The sequence below is a fragment of the Brachyistius frenatus genome, unplaced genomic scaffold (genome assembly GCF_029030835.1).
Source record: "Brachyistius frenatus isolate BFR_SWC_R1_liver_20210118 unplaced genomic scaffold, ASM2903083v1 Contig_50, whole genome shotgun sequence".
Lineage (NCBI taxonomy): Eukaryota > Metazoa > Chordata > Actinopteri > Embiotocidae > Brachyistius > Brachyistius frenatus.
In genome coordinates, this window is record NW_027210649.1 from 1,349,085 (window position 1) to 1,364,276 (window position 15,192).

Consider the following 15,192-nt stretch of genomic DNA (forward strand, 5'->3'; position numbering starts at 1 on the left):
CTTAGCTGGGTCAGTCATGGATTATGATGCTGATTTTAAGGTGGTGGTCTGTAATGGATTCTTCTCTTGATTTCAATCTTTCCGCCATATGCTTTGGTTTGTGTAGCATTTTGTTAAAAGCCATCTGGCGATTGGTTTGCAGTGATACGACTCTCCTCCTTTACCATCTTCCTTAAAACCCATCAGTTCAAAATATTTAGCCGTATACAACACAGGACCGTTTTCACTCTTTTCTCTGATGGTATGTTTTTTGTTGTTTTTTTTATCCTTATTTCTTTGAAGACTTTTATGACTTCTTTTTTGAGGTGAGTGTCGTTATCGTCTCATGTTCTCTCTCCCTCTCTGTGTTGCCGTCCTTATGTATTCCGGGGACGAGCAGGGTTCACAGACCAGCCCGGGGAGCTCAGAGGTTTCCCTGTGCACACACACTTGATCAAGGGCTCCAGAGGATTTGGTTTCAATATTGTGGGGGGCAGCAGGCCAAGAGAGTTCCTCCAGGTCTACAGCGTGACTGCAAGCGGACCCTCAGCACTCAAGACAGGTAAAAGATATGATGTACCAGGCTGAAGGGAAAACTAGATGAAATATTTTGCAGTAAAATAATGATATTTGAAGAGATTTTCAAACACAAATACTAGACATGACATTGCTTTTACACTGAATGCTGTAACCATGATTGCTAAAATCTTGCTATTGACTTCTTGTTAAAGAGTTATACTCACAAAGAGTAATCTTTGTGAGTATAACTCTGGAATTTTTCTGATCTCTCACAGAAAGTGTATCTCACGATCGGTCCTTAATCCTCAGGACTAGCACGCTTTAATCTAGCTATCATAACACGTGCAAATACAGCGGTGCACATTCTGCTCACACACACACACACACACACACACACACACACACACACACACACACACACACACACACACACACACACACACGCACGCACACACGCACACACACACACACACACATGCAGGCAGATATTACCATTCTGGGCAGGCAGAGCACAGGCTGTTTCTGCAGGGACTGATCTAGTTCATATCTGTTAATAGGCTGGTTTAGGGGGATTAGTTGGTTGGATTAGTCCACACCCACACAAAAACACACGGACAGTATTTCATTTGCAAACACTCATCTGCACGCTCAAGCTTATGAAAGTGGTCATAAAACAGTAACAAATAAAAACAAGCCGTCAAAGTAATCAGAACATTAAAAAAGGAGTCTGAATTTTGACTCCAGATGATTTAAAATGGAAAGTTTTATAATGTGCGATATCTCTTGTCTTTTTTTTTGTGCTGTATTAGCGGACATCCTGGTGTACATCAATGATGTTTGCGTGTTGGGAGTGTCTCACAAAGAGGTTGTAGAGATGCTCAAGTCAGTGCCTGTGGGCCACAGCGTGGATGTGGAAGTTAGAAGAGGGTACCCGATGCTCTACAACCCCGACGGTTGTCCCAAGCAGCCTCCGCCGAGGTTATTGGACAGCGGTGACCCCACCCTGCCGCCCACCACCACCCAGCCTCAGCCCCTTCACCAGCTACCTCGCCTCCCAACGCCCACACCCCAGACCCAGCACTTTAACGGGGTCCACAGTGACGGGAGCTACATGGAGCCCTGCGCGACTCTCGACGCCAACGGAAATGCCACGTCATTCGCCTCCAGACAGCTGCCCTCTTACAGACGCTCCAGTGTGAGCAACGCCACCACCCCGCCCCCTGTTCGCCCGCCTCGCTCCATGAGAAGTTTAGCGAGACTGCAGTCGCTCGACCCAACGCTGGCCAGCCAGAGTGACAGTGAGGTCGTCTCTGCGATTGGTTCACACAGGTAACACTTCATAAAACATATAAAAGAGCGAATACACAGGCACAGATTAGTACCTGCAGAGATTGTGAAGTGCTTTCATTGTTTTTTTTAAAGTGTATAATTTAATTATAATTTGATGTACATTTATCTATAATTTTAAAAAACGTGCAAAATTTCTGATTATTGGACAAATATTTGGCTTGTTAATTCAGCAACTTTAAACTGCCCTTTGCGCTTAGCTGTTGTTCTTGTCTGTGTTCCTTCATTTACTTTAATTTATCTATTATCACAATTTAATAAATAGTTACGTAAAAAACAAACACCAAAAAAAAAACACTCATTTGGAGAGCTCCAGGGCTAGAGCTGCAAGGATGAGTCAGCTGATAAACTAGCTGACCGAAAAAAAACTGTATTAACAGCAAATTCCAGATGTGAAATGGTTTCAGCTTCTTAAATGTGGACATTTTCAGATTTTTGTATTATGAAATATTAATGAAATATTTTTAGTTGTAGTCAAACAAAAACAACCAATTTAAAGATGGCAATTAAATGAGAAAATGTTTGGCAGATTCCTCAATGACAAAAATAAATGAGCAGTGAATTAGTTGCAGCTGTAAATGTTCCAAAAAGAGATTATGTGTTAAAGCAAAGACTGATTTACTCTGGATTTGAACTCCTCTTCCTCATCAGGGCATCAATGATCCGTAATCACAACAACAACTCCCTCTCGACACCACCTCATCCTTTACATTATGGAACATCCAAGTCGTCTGAGAGCGACCTGTCCACCTGCACCCTGTCGGGGTCCCGGGTCCCCTTGCCCCAGTCACCACGGCGACCCACGTCTTCCCCCGGCGGCCCCCGCAGCGCTCACTCCCGCCTCTTCAGACCGCAGACCTCCCACCTCAGACCTCCTCTCACCCCGGACAGCCCCCATCACCGTGGCTTCAACGGTTTCCATGGCAACACCAGCCCCACCGCGAGTCCCAGCAGCATGTCCTCCCCTGGGGCGATTAGTGTGGGCAGCAGAGTTGGCAGTTTCAGCGGAGGGGAGCTGGTGCCAGTTGCTTTGGCTCAGGCTGAAGGAGACAGAGGTCTTGGCTTCAGTGTGACGGCCGGCGGCCCCGGAGGCAGGATGACTGTAGTGACAAGAGTCTGGGACAGGAAGCAGTGCAACTCCCTGCAGCCAGGGGATGCTATTATCAAAATCAACGGAGCTGATGTGCAGAGTCTCAGCTTTGCACAGGTAATGGAGGACCAAAGGTGAAGAAAAGTAATGAGAAGGACAATGAAATAAACTTAACTCATAGTTAATGTGTTAAAACAGTGGTACCCAAACTTTTTCTTTAATAAGAAGGGACATCTGCTTGGCACTCTTTGTTAAGAGGGGGAATAGTTGGAAGCAGTCCAATTGAAGTGAGCTTACGTTGCAATATTCTTGGGAAAAACTAGACTGTAATTAGCAAACATTTGCATAGTGTTGTGCCCAAGAGTTTAGTTTTTTCTTATTTCCTACACTGAAAATCATCTTGGCTTCATCTCTGGGTTTAAACACGCTAATCAAACAAACTCAAAGTGACCCACAATATACTTTCTGTGTGTTGACAGGTGCAAACAGTTCTGCAGGAACACACCAAACAGGGAGAAGTCGTCTTACTGGTTTACAGAGGAGGTACATGATTCACATTTGTTGATATTTACTAACTCGCTGTGGCTAAATTCATCTCACAGTTATTCTCCGTGTCGTTGTCAGGCATCTATCATTCATCCGTATCCCCCAGCTCCCTCCGAAGACTCCCTCCACCTCTGCTCCGCCCCCCTCCTCCACCTGTCGGCTCAGACAACTCCTCTGTGCTCCTCCCAGAAGCACTGCCAGTGCCCCGCACCTCCATCAGCACCCCACCCTCCCCGGCCCCGACGCGCTCCTCGCTGATCCAGAGCACCAGTTTCCTGGAGTCGATTCCGGTAACTCTGACCATGGAGCCCAAAGACTGGATCAACACGGGCCTGGAGGACGAGGCCGAAGGCGTCCCGGTGCCTGATACAGGTCTGGAGAAGCAGAGCGGGGAACGAACTCGGCCGCTTCGAGGGTTCGATGTGGAGCTGAGGAGAAAGCCAGGAGAAGGCTTTGGGTTCGTCATCGCCTCTCAGGATGTGGAGAATGGAAAAGGTAAGAGCCAACAGTGACTAATCACTCTGTGCAACATGTGTTTCAAGTTAAATGCTTTAAATGCAGTATTTTTCCACCCAGGCATCAGAAATAGAAGCGGACAGACATTACGCAGTGTCACTTCAACTGTCCTGGCCCAGTAGAACCATTTGGTTAGATGCCCGCAGATGCGGGTTTCATTTGGATGCCCTTGTGGACAGAAGCACCGTTAAGTAATTACTGAGTAAAAAGTGGTCGCCATGGCGACATGCCACTCGATGAGTCATGATGCATCAACAACTTCTTTTTTTAAACTATCTTTTTCCAGTTTGGCTTTATTTACATTGTTAAAGGAAATAATTTTTGGCTTCCACTATTTTCAATGATTGGTTTATCATGATGTTCATATTTGAATGGACAACAGGAGTCTCACCGTTCTCTCCCTTCTTTATGTTGTTATAGCAACATGTTTGTAGGATTATGTTAACAGCCAGCAGACAGTGAGCTAAAACTTAGTTAAGGTTAGTGTAAAAACAGGAATTAGGTATGTATATATATATATATATATACCTAATACACAAATGTAAGATTGTGAATATGATTGTAAAAGTTGCTAAAACTAAAATAAAAACTAAGTTAATAAAAAAAGAAAAGAAAAGAAACAGCTCGCCTGGTTCTATCAAAAGAAAACAAAGTCCACTTACCATCTCTTAATGCTTGGCAAGAAAACAAATAAGCCCCCAACACATTGCATTATTCCTTTGGGTTTATATATTTTATTTTAGTTGATATGTGTCTGTGGTCTTTTTTAATTTAGTTTGCCAGCTTGCATGTCTCCTGCAGAATGACCTTCTGTTAACTATCAAATCAGTTGTATCTCAGTTTATATTTCTCCATTCGATCCGACCTGATAAAAGACACCGAGGCTTGTTTATGCTCTGTCAGGGAAGCGAACACATCTCTGCCCTTATTACCTTTTTAGTGTATTGCTTATGAATAGCAGGTTAACCGCAGCGTCTCCGTGATGTTTTGCCCAACCCCCACCCCATCTTCCCTTCCCATGTCTTGTATTGGCTGCTCTGTTCCACTTTGATGCAGTTCAATTTGCTTTATGGCACACATTTGTGTTTTGATGGTGAGATTAAGGTTGTAAGCGCACCTGTCCCTGCGGTACAGAGACCGACCTTTCTTGTAGACCTGCGTCTCCGTCGTGTCCTCGCTCTCCCCTTCATTTCAAGCCCCCCTCTGTCTCCCTTTTTCCTTAATCATTTCCTTTTCTCATCTCTCTCCTTCTCTTCCTCTCATCCCTCCTTCTCTCCACCACTCGTCTCTCATTCGTAAGCTCCCGCCCACTCTCCCTCTCTCCCTTTCTCTCTCTCTCTCTCTCTTACACCCCTTTACTCTGCAGTAAAAGCATCCAGTCTGCTTTTTCAAAAGATTAAAACTCTCTCTCTCTCTCTCTCTCTTTCTCTCTTTCTCCCTCCCTCCCTCTCTCCCTCCCTCCCTCCCTCCCTCCCTCTTACCTCCCGCTCTCTCCATCACTCTCTGAATGCTTAAGAGAAATGCTACACTGAGCCTTTCCCTCGCCGAGGAGCAACAGAGGGGACAGCAAACCTGTGTTTGAGCTCCTGTTGACCGTCACATTTGAATCTCAACACCTTCAAGCTGCTTGACAAGGAATATAGGAATCTTTTTTTTTTTTTTTTTCTTTTCTGTGCATGCTAATCAGAGAGTCATGCTGGAGAGACTACAGTCTGCTTTGAGAACTGTGAAGGAGTCTAAACGTAATTATTTGCTCTGCTTCTCGTTGTTTTTTAGGGGTGGGGAGGGTACTTGTGGTTTGGTGCAGTGTTTCACGTGTAGCTTCGTGCACGAACTGGAGGTTTTGATTTCTGTTTTTGTGCACTCTGAAGTTTGCTTAGTCAGACGTGTTGACAGTATCAAAGTTAGATCCACAGGCTCATGTGCTCTGGATGTCAGACAGTTGTTCTAGATGCAAGATGCTGTCAGACGTATGTAATACGGTTGTTTGTGGAGTTGTACTGCAACATGACAGAGAATTTTAAATGTTGTTTTTCGGTCGGGCTTAAAGCAGCCAGTGCTTGACATGATGTGATGATGTGGTAATGGTCTGTGCATTCGAGCCTACAGTAAGCTACATAGGCTGTAAATTGAATGGATTTAACAGCAGTTAAGTAGTAGCAGCGCTGCTCAGCAATAACTAACCTGCATATCCACTACTGTGTGTGTGATCCTGCTAAAGATCAACAGTCCTCTCTCCTTCCACCTGATCATGTAGTAGGCATCTGCAGGCTGCTGTGGCGGTGTCTGCACCCGCCGATTCATCTGGGGCTGCAGAGGGGGGCTGTTACGATGGCGGGGAGGGGGGCTGCTACTGCTCCTGAGCGGTGATCAGTGCAGCGCGTCACTGGCTGGCTGGCTGCTGGGCATACCGCAGTGGGATTACAGTGGACAGGAGAACATGGACAGCCAGAGGAAAAAGACACTATAATATAAAGCAATCCATTTGGATGCATCTGTGTGTAGTTCAAGTGTGTCTGTTTGTCTGTGTGTTTGTGGCTGAGTACATCTGCTTCAATCTCTCTCTGCGTGTGAGTCACTGAGTGTGTGTGTGTGTGTGTGTGTGTGTGTGTGTGTGTGTGTGTGTGTGTGTGTGTGTGTGTGTGTGTGTGTGTGTGTGTGTGTGTGTGTGTGTGTGTGTGTGTGTGTGTGTGTGTGTGTGTGTGTGTGTGTGTGTGTGTGTACACACTTGATGTGCGTGTGAGCATGGCTGTTGCATGTGTATTCATGTGTTTGGCCCCTATTGATGTATTATGCATGATAAGAAGACTATTTGCAAAGCTGCCTTGGCTTTGATTTGACCTGATTGCTGTTTCTGCCTGGGTCACCCAGATTAGGCCCAGATTGCAGATGTGTCTCTGGGCACTGATTTTATGGGCGGTATCTTTTAACTGAATCACCATTCCAATGTGACATGCACCTCGACTCTTATGGCATACTCCTAGCCCCCAAATTACAATTCTAATCTGTTAATAAGCTTTTAATTTCACTCATTAAATCAATGTACACTTTTTTTTTTGTATTATTCTGAAGGGATGCAGACTGAAGTGTTTGTTATGTGTACCTCAGCTGAATGAGAGTTTCAAAATATTGATGCTGCCTGAAGGGTTATATAAGGCCACTGGCAAGACGAGAGAGAGAGAGAGAGAGAGAGAGAGTGAGGCCAGCTGTCACCATAGCGCAGCATACCCTCAGAGAGGGGTCAGGCAGAGAGTAATAGGGAGTTTACTAAAATACAGAAAGAGGAACAGAAGATGGAAGTCTAAGCAGACAGAGACAGACTGTCCTGCTAAAAACTGTAAGAAGCCTTTTAGTTAGTGCAGGAGATTATTGGAGCAAATAGATTTTTCTGACCTGCTCAATATTTCGCTCATCAACCTCAGACACTGACCGAAGTTGAACTTGATGGTAAGAGATGTGTTCATACGGAAGATAAATGGAGTAACTGTCCCCTCCTTAATATCTTTTTCCACTTTAAAATGCAGTTGACAGACAACCCCACACTTGTGTATTATCTGCGCCCTCAGCTTCACACTTTGTCCTATAGCTGATGAGTGTGAGAGATGTAGAGATCACAGCCAGGAGAAAACTGTTTCATGGTGCCAACACATAAATATAAAGTATTGCTGTGTGTGTGTGTGTGTGTGTGTGTGTGTGTGTGTGCGTGCGTGCGTGCGTGTGTGTTTCGTAAGCCAGCGGCATACCAATGCAGGCAGCCTGGGGGTTGGGAGGGGATCTCAGAAGAGCTGAGCACGAGAATCACTGACACTCCCACTATAAACGGAAGTGTAAATATCTAAAGTCTGTTGTTATCTCCTGTTTGACAGATTCAGGACGCAAAAGTGTTGCTGGAAAGTTCGTGCTCCATGACAGTTTGTTCTCAAGGTGAAAGACAAATTGTTGGACAGCAGAACAACTGTTCTCGGTGTGTCAGCGGATGGAGAGATAGGTTGATAGATGGGAAGATGAAGGAGAAGAGGAGAGTGTTTCAAGGAGACAGTGGAGGAGGTGTAAAGAAAGGCTACTGTTGGAAGTCATTTATGAAATAAACCCTGCCAAATCCAACCCTGGGCTTAATTACAGCTTGTTTTTGAAATTCTGGCACAACCACTGGTGAGATAAATCTTCCTGCTTTTAAATGTATCTAATTCTGACCTCATTTATTACTCACGCCTTCAGTTAAAAGGAAAGTTTTGAGGCTGGATGGAGTCTTGTGATGCAGCTGTAACTTTTTAATGACAAGTAACTCAAGCAACAAGTCATTTTAGGTATCATTAGCTGATTTCTTCTTTTTTTCTGATTTCCAGCTGCTTCTCTTCTTCCTCATCGGTTCGTGACGGTCCGGCGAGGCAGTCCGGCAGCAAAGAGCGGTCAGATCCGGCCCGGGGATCGTTTGGAGGCCGTAGAAGGACGCTCGGTGGTGACGCTGCCTCATCGGGAACTCGCTCAGATACTTCGCCGAGCGGGGAATACACTGCGCCTCACCATTGTCCCCCGTCCTAGCACCTGTAAGCACAAACATCCAAACACACACATACACAGCAAAATTCAGCCTGATTCATAACCTCAAGCTTCATCCTTTTTCAGACTCTACAAGCCTTTCAGAACCCGCTGACTATGACGCCGCAGGTCACAGAAGCAGAAAGGGTCAGAGGTCACGTCCAAAGGTGAGGCAGCACCATATTTATGTCACTGAAATGTTGAGATGTGGTGCAGATGAAAATCAGTCCTCCCTCTTGCCCTCTTTCCCCTCGTCCTCCAGCGTGACTCCAGGTATTACAGCGTCGATCTGGATCGCGGACCCTCAGGTTTCGGATTCAGCCTCCGAGGGGGGAGCGAGTACAACATGGGCCTCTATGTCCTCGGACTAATGGAGGGAGGGCCCGCCTCGCGGAGCCAAAAAATGCAGGTCAGTCTGTTTTACTGTTTGTTTGTATACTGTATAATGAATTTATATAATCTGTTTTGGCTGTGTTGTTATTATGTTTTGTATTAAATCTGTGCAGCTGTATTTATGAAGTCCTCTTTCAAATAAGTCAAAGCACCACTTCCAGCACACATTTGATGTAGTCAGGGTTGATTGAGTTATCAAAATGACCTGCTATATATTTCTAAATACAAAAAACATAACGCTGTATTTTGTTCTTTTACCTCCAATGTTTTGAGATAACAGATATTTCCTGAAAAAGTCTCAGATTGGTCAACTTTTCAAAGCAAAACAATTAAGCCACCGAAACCTAAAGTTTTCTCAATAACATAAAAAATGAATTACTTGATTAGAAACAGTGAAACAATAAGTTCAAACATACCGAAGGTATTATTTATTAAGATTTTAACAGGATTGACCTGACTGTCTGTGATGATCCTCTGATGTTTTGCTAAAATCAATGAAATATCAATAAAATAAGAGATGCAATATCTAAAGTGACGTCATCTCTTGGATGTTGTTGCTGCAGGTGAGCGATCAGCTGGTGGAGATCAACGGGGACAGTACGGCCGGGATGACCCACAGCCAGGCCGTGGAGCAGATCCGCAGAGGAGGTTACCGCATCCACCTGGTCCTCAAGAGAGGGAACGGCTATGTGCCTGATTATGGTGAGACAGAGGCGGAGGACTTAGGAATATCGTGTGTTTTTTTAAAAGCATGAAAATATGTGAGATTAATAAGATATTGAAATACGGGGAACCTTATTTTATCTTTTGCATGTAATGCACAGTCTTGGACGTGTTATCTCCTTTCTTCTCCTTTTCTGTGGGACTGATTCTAACCAAAACACCTTTCTACTTTTCTATTCTTTCTACTTCTTTTCTGGTGTCTCCCATCTTTTAATCCATTACATCTATGATTAATTTGATCTTTTTTTGCTTTGAACATTCCCTCACTTCATTTCCACTCTGCATATGGCCCTCTCTTGATTTTCCTTTCTTTTCTCTTCCAAACATTTCTCTCCTTTTCTGCTGCTCCACTCCTTTGTTTCCTCTCCTTTTCTTTCTCTCTCTTTCTCTCAGTGGAGCTCTCCAGTTTGTCTCTATGTATGACCAACTCCAAACTAGGCGAGCCTTGCTTCTATGTCATTGGACGGACAGAGAATACGCGGTTGGTAATGGTTCCTGTTAGTTCTCCCATTTTCTGTCTCTCTACATCCCTCTGCCCAGTCACCACTGCTGTCTTCACTTAGTCAACTTATTAGAGTTCCTCATTATTAATCTTGATTATCCACTTATTTAGTACAGTAGAAATGTCCAACATTTTGCCTTTTGCCACATTTAGTTTCCATCAATCCTCTTAATAATTGTCCAGCCTTCCAGTTTGTGAGCACACTCAGTAAATTAACGACAAGCACAGAGCATACTGCTAATTGGATGTATGTTGTGTCACTAACGAAGGCTGCACTAAAATAGATGTTGTTACACAAGCTTTTGAAAAGAAAAAACAAAACAGTTTCTGGATTTCAGAGCTCTTTAATAACAATTGCATAATGTTCTTTGTCAGAGATTTTTCTATCCTTCTGTCTTACCTGCCTGTTCAGTCTATTCTCTCTTCCTCTCTCCCCTCTCACATGATGTGTGTCCAGGCCGTGAGCACAGAATCACCTCCCCCTCCCTCCTGCATCACCCCAAGGAGCAGGGTTTGGCTGCAGTAGACTCCGCCGGATCAAGGCAGAAGAGGAGAAGCAGGTCGAAAGGAGGCGAGACAGGGAAAGGGACGGAAAAGAGTGGAAGAAGAAGACGGGGCTCAGGGGGAGGAGAACAATCGGGGCTGCAAAGCCCCATCTCTGAGTGGAGAGAGAGGTCTCGGGAAGCCAAGGACAGGAGCAGGAGGAGGAGAAGAAAAAGAGGGTCTCAGAGTTTACCCAGAGATGCCCTCACGAAATACGATGGTAGCGATGCAGAAAAGGCGACAGTGAGGAGAAGGAAAAGGGGCAAGGACAGGGGAAGAAGCAAAGAGAGGAGAAGTAAGAGCGAGGAGAGAGTAAGGGTGACAGAGGGGAAAGAGTCTGAGAAAGACAAAGAGCAGAAAGTACCTACTGTTGAGGAAAGGGTGGAGGAAAGAGTGGAGGAAAGAGTGGAAGAAAGGGTGGAGGATGTGGAGGAAAGAGTAGAGAAAAGAGTTGAGGAAAGGATGGAGGATGTGGAGGAGAGAGTGGATCAAGAGAGAGAAGAGAGCGAAGAAGAGGTTTTCCTTCCTATTCCAAGTCCGAGCCAAAAGCTTCCCAGACCCAAACAAAACTTGGAGGTGGAGAATGAAGATAACTGGGACACGGCAGCAGAGTACCGAGAACTGAGGAAGGAAAGCGAGCTGGAAAGAGATCAGGAGCAGGAGAGGTCATCGTGGGGTGAAAATAACGACGCAGAACTGGGTGAAGATGAAAGAGACGCCGATGCACAGGGCGGGCACGTCAAGAGGCCTTTACCGAGTGCTGCTGCGATAGATCCGGTGTCACAGAGAAAACCCTTCTCCTTCCTCACCTCCACACTGTCCGTCGAACAGCTGGGGGACGATGAGTCAGAGTCCGGAGACAGCCACTCTGAGGGCAGCGTGTCTGCTGCCAGTATCTCAGGCCTGTCTTTGGCCGCCCCAGAAGCAGGTGGGCAGAGGGCCGTGGCACCGCCGGGCCCTTGGCTCACGCCCAGCCGGCAGAGGCTGGCTCAGGTCGTAGAGGGCTTGAGGCGGGCCGGGAGGCGGATAGGGCGGGGGGGAGGGAGAAGCATTGTCTCTTGACTTCTAACAGGAAACGGAGCATGCAGCAGCTGAATGACACAATATCAGTTTCACACTGTCGGACCTCTACTGGTTTTCTGCAGCTACCCAAACTACCAACATCTTCTCTGAGCCACTTTGATATCTACAGTAGTATGAAGTCATATTCTTTGTGCCTTTTTACAGATGATCTCTGGCTGATGTTAAATGTTAATATTATATTTTAACTCATAACATAGCAAGGTTATCGCTCTCCCATCAATTTCATTGTCTTTTTTTTTTTTTTTTTTTTGTCAAGGCACTATTTCTCTCCTTAGCTTGCACTTTGCTCTTTACATTTTCAGCACTTGTGATAGATGTGTCCAAGACGGTCTCACTTTGCTTTCACCTACTTCCTATCTCTTACTCACCTATCTGCTCCTCTGTGGTGGTTCAAACTACTTCAGCAGAGTGGCCTCTCTTAAGTACCCCCTACCGTTCAAAGAGTGCATAGACATTCACTTATACCTCATGAAGATACCGAGCAATAATAATGCAACTGTCTGAGACTATCAGCCATCAACATGCACGTCAATCTGGTCTGAGGTGAATCAGTGTAACATGTTTGTACAGTAATCATCTTCGTCTCACGCGGACACTCGCATCAACTTGTAATGTTGTTCTGTTGAACTGGATATCTGATTGTGATCTTGCAAATCCCTTTTAAAAGCAGGTGTGAAATCTATATTCTGTAAATATTTGTAGAGAAATAACCTATTGTAAATACAATACTAACAGGAGCCAAGCCCTACTTTGTATTACTGTATTGTAATGTATCATAATAAGTCTAAATATTTGAATATATGCAGTATATCTATATATTATGAACAACAGCTAGCCATTCATATTATTTATTATTGTGTGATGACAAATAACGTGACAATTGGTACCTATCTTTTCGTGAAGGCTCAAAATGTAAACACAGACTTAGAAGTATATATTGTACCTGCCCTATTCATACATGAATGTTTTGTAATCTGCTGCTTGAGTGTGGATTAGGATGCTCTGTGTCGTACCCTATTTCAGAAGTCAGCAAAAGATGCCAAAAATATGCATCTGGTGTGCATATTTCCAGTACTGTTATTATTGTGTATGTGGGGTCAAAACAACAACAAAAAAACACTATCTAGATTCTAGAGAGTGCGGTGCCCATTGTGCCACGTACAGTTGCCTTGGTAACATAAACCACTTTTATCCCTTACGGTGGATATTTCTTACTGTGAAAACCTTTGCTCTTAGGTCTCTAATACCAGAGACGGCTGGGCCATTTAGTGATATAAGTCATGCCAAAAAAAAGGCCCCTTTACTGGACATCCACAAAAAAACAAAATCTGCATAATCTGTGTTACATCTGAGATGGCAAAATCGCACGCAATTTTCTTTTTCTCTCTCTTTCTTTTATTTAAAATATTCTGTTAGGGAAAACAAAAACAGGAGCCAAGCTGAATGGATACTGTGAGATGTTATTTTTCTATGAAATGATCTCTTTTGATATACTCAGGTTTTCAGATACTTTGCTCTAGATAAGCCATTAGGAGAGAAAATCTACAAGAGTGACTTCACAACCATGTTAATAACGCAGAGTGGATTCATATTATTTTATATTTTAAAGCAATATTATGTTGATTGTTTCTGGTGGCATTAGGAGACGCAGACTGTTACAGTTGTTACCAGGACATAATTATCTAAAGGGTGATGCTATAAGTGAAGTCCTTCATTTGTACCCACGGGAACGAACCTCCCAACTGAAATACATTGCTTGGTGAGCCCTGCCCATTTGTTTGCATTGCTGTGCTGCCTCAGAATTGACGACACAGTGACCAAACGAACATACTGTATTCTCCAACCATACAGTGTAGCTCGGTAGCCTATACGTAAGACTTATTTTATAACGTTTGCTAATATTCTTTTTTAAACTTTCATTTCCTACGGGGGGAGTGGGGAGGGGGGTTGTATGGCTGAACTGTAAACACCTTCTCATAAAACTGCAAATAAACTGCTGAACCAATTTCCTCTGTGCTCATGCATGTCTCTGTTATTGCTTTTATGAACGCCAACATAAGACACAGCTACGGACAGCAGATGGCAGCAGAAACACAGACTACAGTGTTGGACAAGATGAAGGTGCGTGTGTATGTGTGAGAGGCAGAAATGTGAGATTGATTATTTTAAGGACCCCATAATGTTATATTTTAGAAACAGGGTACATGGATCTGAGAGGAAACTGACTGTATACAGTTCAAATCTGTCCCTGGTTACAAATACATTTTCCACAGATCAATTATTTAACCTGCTTTTTGCGAGAACATGGCTTTTACATTTTCCACCACTCAGTCTAATATTAGTTTCCAATACTGTACAGTGCAGCAGCCTCACCTGTGTGAGCTATCATACAGAGAGTGCAGCAGTGGGAATTCATGGTGTCTCAGCTCAGATATGAGCACTTAAGCACTGCCACCTAAAAATAACATCGCTCTGAGGCCTGTCTTTCTCTCATGATGTCCTAAGCCGCATCCTTCTGTTCGAGTCAGCCCAGACGCAAAATAAAAATATAAATCACTGCAGCAATAACAGCGCTGCTCTCAGTCCAACTACAGGAGGAGATAGACTTAAAGAAGTGGACTAAAATCATTCAAACGAATTCAAATAAAACGTCTGAATTTTGATTATAGAGAAATATTTTATAAAATAAAATGAGGCACTTACATTGTTTTATAGGCACCGTGATACAGTGTGGGTCTAAAGTATTGTTTCCTACCTGTGAACCCCAGATTCATACAGGCGCTCAGCGGGGGTTCCTCAAGTGTGTAAAGGTACAAAGATGCAAAAGGATATTCTCACTGTGCACTTTCAAAATAAAATGTAATTTGTATACTTTTATAAGGTATTTATTCTACAAAGCAAATTCTCCCCATCAGTTTGGAAAAATATTCTTAAATAAAATTGCAACTAGTTAAAAATTGTAAATTGAAAGCATTATGTATACTTGTATGCATTGAATTTCTACACTTACTGTATGACCAATAAGCCTATAGGCTAATGTAGAGAAACTTACTGAACGCATTATATGAGCTGTGTGATTTGGCAAAAGTGAGTCCAGTTTTATTTTGCACAATATATTATGAAGAACTAAAAGGGTCACTTTACAATGAAATGGAAAGGCGAAATGCTGAAATATTCTAGTGTAGAAGTCATTAAATGACTGTTTAGATGAGTGTTTGTCTCCAAAGCCCAGAAAAAAGGGAAGAAGGATTATTTAGTCATTTTGAATTCTTAACGAATGGAGAAATTGAATCTCCAGTCATCCATTATCTATGACTGTTTTATCCTTGCAGGATCACAGGGGGGCTGGAGCATCTCCAACTGGCTTCGGTACATCCGGTGCAAGTTGCCAGACCATCAGAGAAAGACAGAC

The 15,192-nt window shown here is 43.8% G+C and overlaps 1 protein-coding gene across 5 annotated transcripts in view; it reads left to right on the top strand.

Moving 5' to 3' along the window:
• The window catches only part of LOC138624274 (membrane-associated guanylate kinase, WW and PDZ domain-containing protein 1), a 36,804-nt gene extending 23,008 nt beyond the window's left edge, over positions 1 to 13,796 (top strand). For 3 of the 5 annotated variants that reach the window (XM_069704291.1, XM_069704289.1, XM_069704290.1), the window contains exons 8-17: positions 380 to 541; positions 1,308 to 1,827; positions 2,497 to 3,052; positions 3,415 to 3,478; positions 3,560 to 3,976; positions 8,344 to 8,544; positions 8,624 to 8,703; positions 8,799 to 8,945; positions 9,493 to 9,631; positions 10,612 to 13,796. In XM_069704291.1, coding sequence (XP_069560392.1) covers positions 380 to 541; positions 1,308 to 1,827; positions 2,497 to 3,052; positions 3,415 to 3,478; positions 3,560 to 3,976; positions 8,344 to 8,544; positions 8,624 to 8,703; positions 8,799 to 8,945; positions 9,493 to 9,631; positions 10,612 to 11,759 — 3,434 coding nt within the window. In that variant the 3' untranslated portion in view covers positions 11,760 to 13,796. Of the gene's footprint in view, positions 1 to 379; positions 542 to 1,307; positions 1,828 to 2,496; positions 3,053 to 3,414; positions 3,479 to 3,559; positions 3,977 to 8,343; positions 8,545 to 8,623; positions 8,704 to 8,798; positions 8,946 to 9,492; positions 9,632 to 10,045; positions 10,150 to 10,611 lie in introns of all 5 variants that reach the window. The other 2 variants (XM_069704292.1, XM_069704293.1) reach the window with 2 other exon arrangements.
• The last annotated feature ends 1,396 nt before the right edge of the window (positions 13,797 to 15,192 follow it).